General features: G+C 55.8%; 1 protein-coding gene across 1 annotated transcript in view; it reads left to right on the top strand.

The window, feature by feature from the left end:
• The window catches only part of LOC107109936 (zinc finger protein 420-like), a gene marked incomplete at its 3' end in the record, with an annotated part of 54,316 nt that extends 41,902 nt beyond the window's left edge, over nt 1-12,414 (top strand). Inside the window, exons 4-7 of the mRNA XM_015410647.1 lie at nt 3,844-4,099; nt 6,397-6,488; nt 10,207-10,344; nt 11,994-12,414. Of these exons, the coding sequence (XP_015266133.1) occupies nt 3,844-4,099; nt 6,397-6,488; nt 10,207-10,344; nt 11,994-12,414 (907 nt within the window). The remainder of the gene's footprint in view (nt 1-3,843; nt 4,100-6,396; nt 6,489-10,206; nt 10,345-11,993) is intronic.
• Nucleotides 12,415-12,433: the final 19 nt, after the last annotated feature.

Raw genomic sequence — 12,433 nt, 5'->3', positions numbered from 1 at the left:
CACCCACCCACCGACCCACCGGGGAAGGCCTCCTTCGGAGTAAGGCCATGCACCAGGTGAAGGGGTTTTTTTTGTTAAGAATGCTGGTCTCCCATTGGCAAGGAGGGCAGAGTTCCGATCTCCACTTGGGGGGCCACAAAGCAGGTCCAGCCGCACAGTCAGGCTGAGTTGTTGGGGGGGGAGGAGGAAGTATTTCCTTGCATTGTGTCGTCGGAGGCTTTTACCGGCTGGAGTTCATTTCCCGGCCTGCAGGCTCTTGGCACTGCAGGACATCGCCGTTTGGCCAGCAAGCTGTGACTGGCACCCTCAGAGGCATAACACAGATAGATGGAGGACTCTCTGGGTCAAGGTGAAAAAATACTTGGAAGTATTTCAGCAAATTGCCTCAGTGCTGGAGCTCCTTGCACCTACTTATTTGTTTCTGACGCCTGTCCTGTCCTTTCTTTGACGGAGAACCACACTACTATGAGTGTGTGTGTGTGTGGGGGGGATTGCATCTTTAAAACCACACGATTCGTTGCTGATGGCTTTTGGAGATATAAATGATTTCAGAGCTAAACAATTTAATATAGATGACCAAGTGGGGGCCAGGACCAGGTTCGGCCCCATGCCACCCCCGCACCCACCCCCCAGAAATTGTGGAGTCTTCGCAGATTAACCCCGAAAGTGATGTTTGTCTGCATTTTTCTCCTTCATACTGAACTGCTGAAAACACTGATCATAGGAGAAAATTGTGACCAAATACTACTTTTTTTTGGGGGGGGGGAATTGAGTCCAGTGACACCTTCAAGGCCAACAAAGTTTAATTCTGGCGATAAGCTTTCTGTGTGCATGCACTCTTCCTCAGATACAGTGAAGCAGAACTTCCTTAAGCCTTAGGTAAAAAGGTAAAGGTTCCCTTGCTCGAAAGCCAGTCGAGTCCAACTCTAGGGTTGCAGAGCTCATCTCTGTTTCAAAGCCGAAGAGCCAGCGCTGTCCGAAGACGTTTCCGTGGTCATGTGGCCGGCCTGACTAAACACCAAGGTGCACGGAACGCTGTTACCTTCCCACCGAAGTGGTCCCTATTTATCTACTTGCAATTTCTTGCTTTCGAACTGCTAGGTTGGCAGGAGCTGGAACGAGAGAGGGGAGCTCCCTCCGTCATGCGGCACCCGGGTCTCGAACTGCGGAACTACCGACCTTCCACAGCCTGCAGTTCAGTGTCTTAACCACTTGAGCCACCGCAGCTCCTTACATATAGGTAAAACTGGAGGGGGGGGGGTTAAGTTGCCAGGAACGGCTACTTAGAGCCAAGATGGATCAGTAAGTGGTGATAAATATAGCCGAGATTGGATTGAAGCAGTTGGTAAGATCTAAGCAGTTAAAACTGACCATTTAAGACAACAGTGTTTTGTTCTGCTGTACCAGAACTTTTCTAAAGTTATAATTGCCCTGTCACCAAAAAGGGTATCATGGAGCTGAATGGGATGGAATATGAGAGAGGCTGAAAGAAATGTTTTTAATTCCATTCCATTCCCTTTCTCTCTCTCTTTCCCGTCAGCTGACTTAATGGTGACCCTGTAGAGTTCTCAAGGCGATAGACTCACAGAGGTGGTCTTCCATTGCCTGCCTTTGGATAACGATCCAAGATTTTTCCCATCCGAATACTGACTGGGGCCGACCCTGCTTAGCTTCCAACATCTGATGAGACGGGGCCAGCTTGGGTTGTCCAGGTCTGGGCCTTTCATACATTATGGAAATTTGCTTTGGGCCTTGTGGGTGGACAGAAGCAGCCTGGAAATGTATTAAGATGCATGTGATATGAAAGAAGAAGATAAGAGATTGGATTTAGACCCCACCCTTCGCTCGGAGTCTCAGAGCCACTTACAGACTCCCTTCCCTTCCCCTCCCCACAACAGACACCCTGTGAGGTCGGTGGGGCTGAGAGAGTTCTTTCAAGAGCTGCCTTTTCAAGGACAGCTCTTTTCAGAACTATGACTTGCCCAAGGTCATCCAGCAGCTGCAAGTGGAGGACTGGGGGAATCAAACCCGGTTCTCCCAGATTAGAGTCTGCACACTTAACCACGACACCAAACTGGCTCTTGTAGTGACAATTACCAGACGTTAATGGGAGAAGTGTCCAGTTACCCACCAGCAATGTGGTGGAGTGTACTGGTGTGGGCCCCTGATAGTGGCCTGAGCTCACAGGGTGCCAAAAAGTCCCTGCTTTGGGAAGGAGGTTCAGGGAGAACAAAAATCACCTGAGTTTTGGCCACTGTGTGCCACAGAGTGTTGGACTTGAGGGGCCACTGGCCTGATCCAACATGGCTCCTCTTCTGTTCTTACATAGCCACCGCCTTCTGTTTCTCTGCCTTCCCCTTTCCTCTGGGCCCCTCAGGCCGGTGTCGAAAGAGTTCTGAAGGATTGTGGTGGGATCCAGCTTGTCCAGTTTGTTTCATGGCTGAGCAGCATTCTGGGGCCACATTCAGATGCTGTGATAAAGTGTTATTTATAAGAGAAGGAGAAGAAGAGTTTGGATTTATACCCTGCCCTTCACTACCCAAAGGTATCTCAGAGCGGCTTTCAAACTCCTTTCCCTTCCCCTCCCCACAACAGACACCCTGTGAGGTAGGTGGGGCTGAGAAAGCTCTGACAGAAACTGCTCTTTTTCAAGAACAGCTCTTATCAGAACTATGGCTTGCCCAAGGTCATCCAGCCAGGTGCAAGTGGTTCTCCCAGATTAGAATCCGCACACTTAACCACTACACAAAAGTAGAGGATTCATTGAACGTGAATGTATGAAGTCCATTGATGGGCCTGTCAGGGACTACTCGGTCTCTCAGGATCTCTGTGTTTCCATACTTGGCTATTACAAGTTTGAGTGTTGTCCTTAAAACCTGTGACAGAAACCCTAAAGCCTTCCGAGGGCCAGTCAAGAGTGCCACCTAGAGCGTCTGGGGTCTTGGACCCCTTGGTGTTTTAGCAAATGCCTGAGGAGGTGGCACCATCATTTTGAATGTTTCTGATTGGTAACGGTAGCCTCTGACATCAGAATTGGGTCTTTGAGTGGGACTGGCGAAATCAGCTTGTCACTCTTACAGAAGAGGCTGGCTTAGATCAGATTCCTTTGGCCATCAATACCTGGACATTTGGGATTTTCCATTGACTTCGGTGGAAATCCACAGTGGGATCCACAGGAGGCTGGGTTTTCCTTAGATATAAGGCCTCTTCCAACATCTTGGTACAGCAAGGAACTCTGCGCATGCTCTGAGGAACCTGACATAGACTTGGCAACATGTACTTCTCTGAGTGAGCCCAACTGTATTGCTTTTCATTTGAAAATCCCTGTGCTGGGTGTTGTGTGCCTTTTCCCTGTATTTTGTTTTGCCCCCTTTCCAACACTTTTTGAATCCAGCCACCCCACTTCTCTCCTCCCCGGTCCAGGTCCGACACTCTCGGCCACTGCAGCGCACCCTGGTCCAGTCCTGAATTAGGAGAGATGAGGGGTCATCACTGCTGTTTGGGGGGTGTTGCTGATGATGTCCTAATTTTCTTCCAGGATCGAACATCTGAGTGCTGGACTAGGAGGAGGATTGTTTGCAGAAGGGAGCAGAGTGAGTGGCCTTTGGTGATCGACCGCTAGAAGGATCTGAAGGGATTTGTTTTGGGGGGCCCTGAAATTCAGCTGGGGACACGAAGTCATTTGAAGGCTCTTGTAGAGGGAAAACCCCAAAGTAGCCTTGGTTCTGGGGGCAAATGCTGGAAGTTGAGAGATTCTTGAGGCGTAAAAGAGCACAGAGGGACCAAGACTGTGGAAACAACTTCCGTCAGAGCCCTGACTTAAGTCGAGAACCTGCAAATGGAGGAAAAAACATACATTTGTTCTTACTGCGGGCAAGCCTTTCGAGGGACTTCGACCTTCATGGTGCATGAGAGGACTCATATAGGAGAGCAAGTATATAAGTGCTCGCAGTGTGGGAGAACGTATCCTTGTCTTTCTGACTTCCACATACACCTGAAGAGCCACGCGGGAGAGAAGCCCCATCGACGTCCCTCGGATGGTGTCGAAGGCTCCAGTCGGAATGCGCCCCTGCCCCAAGGACCCTCTGTGGCGGAGAAGGTAAGCCAATGCCGTGAGTGTGGGGAAGGAGAGCCCTGCTGGATCAGACCAGTGAGGGTCCATCGCGTCCAGCCTCCGGTCTCACACAGCGGCCAACCAGTTCCTCTGGAGGGCCGACAACGGGGGCACAGAGGCCGAGGCCTTCCCCTGAGGCTGCCTCCTGGCCCTGGGATTCAGAGACTTAGTGCCTCTCCTTCCAGAAGGGCTTTGGGTGGAGCTGTGTTCTGGGAATTCAATTCCGAGGCATTCTTGGGCCCAGTTCGGGTTGTGAGTGGCGCAAGAGGAGATGGGGATTCGGCCTCTCCTGCGGCCACACACACGCCATTTTCTTCACCTGAAGAAGCCCTGGTGGAGCTGCTGTTTGTGCCACTGGAGGAACTTCAGTGCAGCCCTCCTCTGTACGGGCAGATAACCCCAGCGGGGCAAACAGCGGCTCCTCAGAGCTGCTTCGGGTTAGGAAAACGGCACGGGGGGTGGTGGTGGGGCTGATTCCCCTTCTCACGCGCCCCGGTCCCAGTCTGAATTGAGCCTGCGGCTGCCTGGGGATTCCACCCACATCCATGTTTGGTCTGCCAGAAAGCAAAATCGAGACAAAATGCCTGTTCACAGAGTGACCACGACTGGCCCTCATATGACATGTGACCATGATGAACCAGTCAGGAGGTGCCACACGCCCTGTGCCTCCCCGGATGTGCAGGAAGGGAGGGGAGAGGGACTTCACCCTTCCTTCCTGCACAGTGACAACTCGGCAGTCCTTTGCAAAGTGGGAAGGTGAACCGGTGGCTGCCCTCTCTACGTGGCCCCAATCCACACCAGGTCCAGCACAGCCACAAGTTGTCTTGGAAAGACTGGCTGAGTCCTGTGACCATCCGCCTCTCCTGCTAACTGGATCCTCTGTTCATTTCCCTAGTAAAGCCTACCGCTGGATCTGGCCATTTTGTGCTATCTAGGGTGAGAGAAATTCACAAATACCTCCACACCCCCAGTGTCCACCGTTCCATGCCCAGAAGATGGCAAAAAACCTCCAGGATCCCTGGCCTGGAGAAAAACTGTTTCCTGACCCCAAAGTGGCAATCGACATTTCCCTGGGCGTGTAAGAAAGGGCCACAAGAACTAAGCACTGAGGTGACCCTTCCTGCCCTCTCTCTCGTGATCTGCCTAAGCTCACAGAATCAGCATGGCTGTCAGAGGGCCATCTGGCCTCTGTTTGAAAATCTCCAAAGAAGGAGAGCCCACCACCTCCTGAGGAAGCCTGCTCCCCTGAGGATTTTACCGCTCTAACCATAGGAAATTCTGCCTAATGTTTAGCCAAAAACTCTTCTGATTTAATTTCAACCTGTTTTCTGGTCCAACCTTCTGGGGCCACAGAAAATACCGTGCGCGGGTCCCCTCCCTGGGCCTGGGCAGCTGGGCTTGAGGGGTCGGAGGCTGCGCGCAAGCCACTGCACCCCCTGCTTCTTCCTCGGAGCCGGAGGGAGGGAGGGAGGGAGGCGCTCGGCCGGGCCTGAGGCCGGTGGCAGTATTTGGGCACTGGTCCCCTCCCCTCCCTGGTCATGGGCAGCTGGGCTTGAGGGGGGGAGGCTGCACACAAGCCACTGCCCCCCCTGCTTCTTCCCCAGAGCCGGAGGGAGGAAGGGAGGTGCTAGGAAGGGAGGTGCTCGGCCGGGCCCAAGGGCAGTGGCAGTGTTTGTACACGAGTCCCCTCCCCTCCCTGGGCAGCTGGGCTTGAGGGGGGGAGGCTGCGCGCAAGCCACTGCAACCCCTGCTTCTTCCCCAAAGCCGGAGGGAGGGAGGGAGGTGCTCGGCTGGGCCTGAGGGTGGTGGCAGTGTTCGGGCACGGGTCCCTTCCCCTCCCTGGACAGCTGGGCTTGAGGGGGGGAGGCTGCGCGCAAGCCACTGCGCCCCCTGATTCTTCCCCAGAGGGAGGGAGGGTGGTGCTCGGCTGGGCCTGAGGGCGGTGGCAGTGTTCGGGCACGGGTCCCTTCCCCTTCCTGGGCCTGGGCAGCTGGGCTTGAGGGGGGGAGGCTGCGTGCAAGCCACTGCAACCCCTGCTTCTTTCCCAAAGCTGGAGGGAGAAGCCACTGCGCCCCCTGCTTCTTCCCCGGAGCCGGAGGGAGGGAGGCGCTCGGCCGGGCCCGCGGGCGGTGGCAGTGTTTGGGCACGGGTCCCCTCCCCTCCGTGGGCCTGGGCAGCTGGGCTTGAGGGGGGGGGAGGCTGCGCACAAGCCACTGCCCCCCCTGCTATTGAATTGGCTCACTGCAGGCGTCCTCCGCAACCTGTGCTGCTCTTCGTCCCAGGCGCAAGTTGGCTTGAGCATTTCCGGTTCACTGGGGGCACTGAGGGCGGCGGTGGTGTTCGGGCGCGGGTCCCCTCCCCTCCCAGGACTTGGGTAGCTGGGTTTGAGGGGGGAGGCTGCGCGCAAGCAACTGCGCCCCCGCCTGCCGGGGAGTCGAAGGCGGCGGCGCAGGGGGCGCGCTTGGTGGCGGTGGTCGTGTGGGGCGGGGGGGGGGGGCTCAGCAACCCCGGGGAGGAGCTTCTGGACACGCCCAGCGCTCCGATCCCCCAACAGGGCAGGGAGCGCTAGGACCCAGCGAGTCCTTCCGGAGGCGGAGCAGAGGCAGGCAGGCAGGCAAGGGAGGGGGCGAGGACTGGCGGGTGAGCTCAGTGCTCTCCAGGTTAGAAGATGGGTGGCTTTCTCCGGAGAGCCAGGGCAGCGTTGCCAATGCAGCGGCCGCCCCTGCCTCTCCTCCCGCGCCCTAAAGGCTGGCTCGCGCTCTAGGCGAATGCCTAGTTCGCCTAGTGGGCAAGCCGGCCCTGCTTCTGGGGCAACAGAAAACAACTCCATACCATCCTGTAGATGACAGCCTTTCAATTACTTAAAGATGGTTATCATATCACCTCTCAATCGTCTCCTCTCCAGGCTAAACAGATCCAGCTTCTTCAACCTTTCCTCATAGGACTTGGTCTCCAGACCCCTCACCATCTTGGTGGCCCTTTTTGCACATACTAATACCAAGATAAGTTTCCCTCATCCTATAATTATGCATTTGGTTTTTCCTACCTAAAAGCAGAAGTTTACATTAATCCCCATTGAAATTCATTTTATTTGTTTTAGTCCAGTTTTCCAGCCTGTCAAAAATCATCCTGTATCCTGACTCTGTCTTGTACCATATTTGCTACCCCTCCCAATTTAGTATCATCTGCAATTGTAATAAGAATTCCCTTTAGCCCTTCATCCCAGATCCCAGGACAGATCCTTGAGGCACTCCCCTTGTCCCTCCTCTCCAAGAAGATGAGGAACCATTCACAAGCACTCTTTCGGTGCGATCTGTCAACCAGTTAGAGATCCACCTAACAGGCTCCAAACCACATCTTTCCAATTTGTTAACGTTAGATCCTCCTGAGGTCCCTCCCCACCCCAAACCCTGCCCTCCCCAGGCACTACCCCTCAAATCTACAGGTGTTTCCCAACCCAGAGTTGGCAAACTTTTACCTGGCTACGGAACCACTTTTTAGACCCTTGGAACCCAGAAAACATGGTATAGGAGGAGATGCTTTTCTACCTTAGCTGCCACTGCGTAGCCCCAAATCAACATAAGTCAGGGGTGGAGAGAACCATACCTGTTACCTTGTGGCTCTCCTCCCATACTACCCACTTGGGGCAGCAAAAAGACTTGAGACAGCCCTGCTTTCTAGCTAAGCAGAGGGAAATAAACATGGCTGGCCTCCCTCTGTTTTCCCCTTCCCTCCGCTGCCCCACCCACCACAGCCGGGACATTCACCTGTAGCCTCTTTCCGGAGCACATTGTATTTCTTCCCACAACGAGCCTTACTCCTAGTTACAATATAAGCTTCTTAAGGATAGAAAACACTTTAGCACTTACAGGTCTTTTAGGATTAAAACATAACATTTCCATATTCAGTGTAGAATACTTCAACACAAACATACTGCACTGGTATGAAATATGGAGCGTCCCGGTCTAGTCAACAAGAGCTCACAGAGAGCTGATTGAAGACTAGCCCAGAGCAAAGAAGTCTTCAATAACTTAGACTCTCAGTACCCAAAGTGAAGCCCACATGGATGATGTAAATTTAACTTTTACCAGAATAACATCAAAACAAAGAGTACAGTTTTCACCTGGAACTCATACCCTAGTTAGACAGTCAAGGATATTATGTCTGAACTTTATTGTGACCTTATTGGAAGCACAGCCACCTGCTTCAGAAAGTATGTTCCAGGTCAAAAGCTACAAACCTTCTCACTTGGAGTCTTCGACACAGTATGAGGGTGACATGGTAGACCTAGAGAAATGAAAACTATTCTTTTTGGAGCAGAGTGCCTTGTCAGGCTAGAGAGAGGCTTGAGAGGTGACAGAGGTGCAAAGCCTTATGGGAGAGGAACCAAACAGAGAGGCCTCAGCTAATCCAGGCTGTTATACAGAAATGCCCCAGGCTTGCTTATTTTTATTTTTTTTGCAACAATGAGATGAGCAGGGGGGACAGCCCGGGTCCCTCTTCCTTTCTCAGGAGAGCACTTGCTCCTCTAGTTTCTACAAGGTGTCGGGGTGAGAGATCCTCTGAATGCTGTTCCCTTTACCCAGCACAGGCCAGACATCCTGTACCTTCCCAGACTACTCCCTTCCAGGGTGCCATCTCTGCCTGGCGTGTTGTCTGAGGAGGGAATCTGCTTTTCCTTTCAGGGCCCCTTTTCCTTTGAGGAGGTGTCCATCGATTTCACTGAGGCGGAATGGGCCCTGTTGGATCCGGGACAAAGAGCTCTGTACAGGGAAGTCATGCTGGAGAACTACGAGAATGTGGCCTTTCTGGGTAAGGATCTTTCCTTGGTGCCAAGGGTGCAAATTGCGGCCATTGTGAGGAGGCATGAATCAAAATATTGAACAGCTGTTCACCGTTTTGAGGCCTGTCCTGGTTCTTGGGGGTGGGGGGGAGCTGTGTCTCCCTGGCAGAGCATCTGCTTGGCATGTAGAAGGTCCCAGGTTCAATCCCCAGCATTTCCAGTAAAAAGGATCAGGTAAGAGGTGATGTGAAAGACTTCTGCCTGAGACCCCGGATAGCCCCTGCTGGACTGAGTAGGCAACACTGACTTCAGTGGACCAAGGGTCAAATTAAGTAGGAGGCAGGTTGATGTGTGTGTTCTTGCCCAGGGGCAACAGAGGTCAGTGTTGTGGCCATCACCCAGGCCAGAAAAGGTGTCCTGGCCTGAGGCAAAGGTCGGGATGGGAGGCCCTTAGAAAGACTCTGGAAGGGCCCAGATCTTCATTTCTGTGTTTCTAACCTTTAGAAGACTCCCTTTTCTCTGAATGAGATCACAGACATCTGCTCTGCCTGTGATCTGGAAACAATCCTGTCAAGAACCGAAGCCTAAGAACATAAGAGATGCCAATGTTGGATCAGGCCAAAGGCCCATCCAGTCCAATACTCTTTCAAACAGTGGCCAAAAATACAAGGTGCCATCATTTGGTCCACCAGTGGGGCCAGGAAACTAGAAGCCTTCCCACTGTTGCCCCCTCCCCCAGGCACCAAGAAGACAGAGCATCACTTGCCCCAGAGTCCCTATCTATACCTTGTAGCTAATAGCCACTGATGGACCTCTGCTCCATATCTATATATCTAATAGTGAAGTGGCCCCCTCTGTGCGGATATCTAAATCCGCACTTCGGGGGCACTTGGGGGGCAGTGAGAGGTTTGTGCACACGTGGGGCGGTCCCCACATGTGCACAAAAATCCTAAATGTTGGAAAAAAATTGGGGGGATGTTTAAATCCCCCCGAAACTCACAGAGCGTCCCCTGCGCAGGGGGGGGGGGGAGAAGAGAAAAAGCTCGCTTTGGAACCGGGGGGGTGGGGAGAGCAGTGAGGGGCGAGGAGGGTGGCTGCTGGGACAGGCGAAGCTGGGGCGCCCCGAAGCTGCGCACTGCCGGGGAGCCGGGCTCGCGGCCAGAGGGCGCCCCAGCGGCAACGGAAGCAGCAGGAGGTGGGCCGCTCGCTAAAGGGAAGGGGACCGGGGTGGGTTTGCTCACCAGTACGCAGAGTGAAGAGAGATGCATCTTCCTCCTCCTTGCTCGCCATCCCTCCCCCTGGACGCCAGCCCAGCAGGCGGCGGCTTGACTCCCCGCAGCGCCGCGCCCTCCTCCTCCTCCTGTAGCCCCGGCAGCGGCGGCGGCGCTGTGAACTCCGACTACGGTGTGGCTCCGGAGGGGGAGGGGGTCGCGCCCCTCCCGGGCGGGTGAGGAAAGGGAGGGAGGGAGGGAGAGGCACCCTGCCGCCGCCGCCTTCAGCTCCCAGCGCTCTCCTTCCCAGGTTTTTGAATTTGGCACCCGACAGCCTCATTGGGTGTCACATGGGCCCGCCGGGACCAATGGGGGCCGGGCATAGGAGCTGAACGTTCCCCGGGCCAATTGGAGGCGGCGAGGGTGGGGCGCTCGGATCCAAGAGCCCAGAGAGCGCGGCGGCCTCCGGTGGCGCCGAGGACCCGACGTGTGTCTGGGGGCTGATTCCTTCCTTCCCTCCCACGCGCGAGGACAGGTCTGTGCGACCGGCCGAGCAAGGGTGGGAGATCGAGCGGGGTGTGTGTGTGGAGGAGACAGGGCAGGAACCGGCGGGATGGGGGGGAACTTACCCCCTCCTGCTGCTTCCTCCTCTGCCTCCCCCCCTGCGAGTATCGTGGGTCCACCCCTTGTGCTTATCTAATTCCCTTTTGAAGCCGTCCATGCTTGTAGCCGCCGCCACCACCTTTGGCAGTGAATTCCAAGTGTTAATCACTCTTTGGGTGAAGAAGGACTTCCTTTTATTCGTGCTAACCCAACTGCTCAGCAATTTCATGGAGTGCCCACAAGTTCTTGTATTGTGAGAAAGGGAGAAAAGTACCTCTTTCTCTACCTGCTCTATCCCATGCTTAACCTTATAAACCTCAATCATGTCACCCCTCAGCCATAATTTCTCCAAGCTAAAGAGCCCCAAGCGCCTTAACCTTTCCTCATAGGGAAAGTGTTCCCAGGGCCGGCCCAAGGTGTTTCTGCGCCCTAGGCGAGGCTAGCTTGTGGCAACCACACCCCCTCAGCGCAGATGCCAACCTCCCGGTGGGGCCTTGAGACCTCCCAGAAACACGCCCTGGAGGGGGGGGCGATGGGCGCCACAAGCTAGTCACGCCCCGCCCGCTTCCTTTGACAAACATGCCCCCCTCCTCCTCCATTCACACCACCCAACAAAGCACGGGCATGCACACAGGAGGGGCCGCCAAGGGTGGGGCTGCGGCGGGCCAGGAGGGTCCCCCCCTTCCCTCTGCCCTGTGGCGCTGTCACCCCCACGCCCCTCCTCCCCCTCCTGCAGTGATACCACCTTGCAGGGTAGTCGTGCACCGCGCAGTACCCGAGTCCAGCACCATCGTGGACAGGCTTATCGGCTCCCTGGCACCTTCAGCCTCCTGCGGCAGCTGCTCCTCCGTCTTCCTGCTGCTCACCCGCCCCCCCCCCCCCCATTGCCAGCGGCTGGGTGGATCCTACCGGGGGGATCTGGTTTCACGGAGGGGTCACGTGCCTTGGTCCGGCAGGGGACGAGGGAGCCATTGCTGGGAATCGGCGGGCGGCAGGGCAGGGCGCATGGCTTCTTCCGGCGAAAGCCTGCCTGGGACAATTTGTGTGTGCCGCGGTGCTGGGCTGGGGAAGATCCCTGGCCCGGGGAGCGGAGGGGGAGAGTTGTGCAACGGCGGCCGCTGCTGCAGTCTGGCAGGCTGCTCGGCTCGGCTGGGATCAAGTGAGCCTTTGTATTGATCTGGAGCCGAGAGCGGCAGTGAATTAAAGTGAGTTCCATTGGAAAACCCCGAAGCAAAAAGGTGGGAAGTCGCCAGGGCCGGCCTGAGGTTCTCCTGCGCTCTAGGCGAGCGCAGATGCCAACTTCCCGGCAGGAGACTGGCGCACTTTTGCTTTCCGCCTTGCTGCCCACCCCTGAGAGGCGCACAGGAAGGGGGAAGCACGCCAGTCTTGGGTCCTTCGCCAGGCAGGCAGGTGTGGGCCCGGAAGCGCAGGAGGCCGCGCGGGGCTGGTTCTGGTGGCGAGCGAGGGCCCGGGGGGTGGAGGCGTGGCCTCCCTCCGGGCAGCGCAGGAGGAGCAGCAAGAGCGGCGCAGCCAGGAGCATCTCCCACGCAGCGCAGAACCCCTCGCCCGTCCACAACACAGGACCCCTCGCCGCCGAAGGGGCGCACGAGCTGACCTTGGCTGCCGCCTCCCTGCGCGGTTCCTCCTCCTCCTCCGGGGGCAGCGCGCGGGTCTCAGGCGGCCCCAACCCAGGCCAAAAGCAAGCAAGCAGACAGGCCGCCC

This window comes from Gekko japonicus, unplaced genomic scaffold (genome assembly GCF_001447785.1).
Source record: "Gekko japonicus isolate JY-2015 unplaced genomic scaffold, Gekko_japonicus_V1.1 scaffold4461, whole genome shotgun sequence".
Taxonomy (NCBI): Eukaryota; Metazoa; Chordata; class Lepidosauria; order Squamata; family Gekkonidae; genus Gekko; species Gekko japonicus.
Note: the sequence above shows the minus strand (reverse complement) of the source record. Positions and strands in the feature narration are given on the sequence as shown.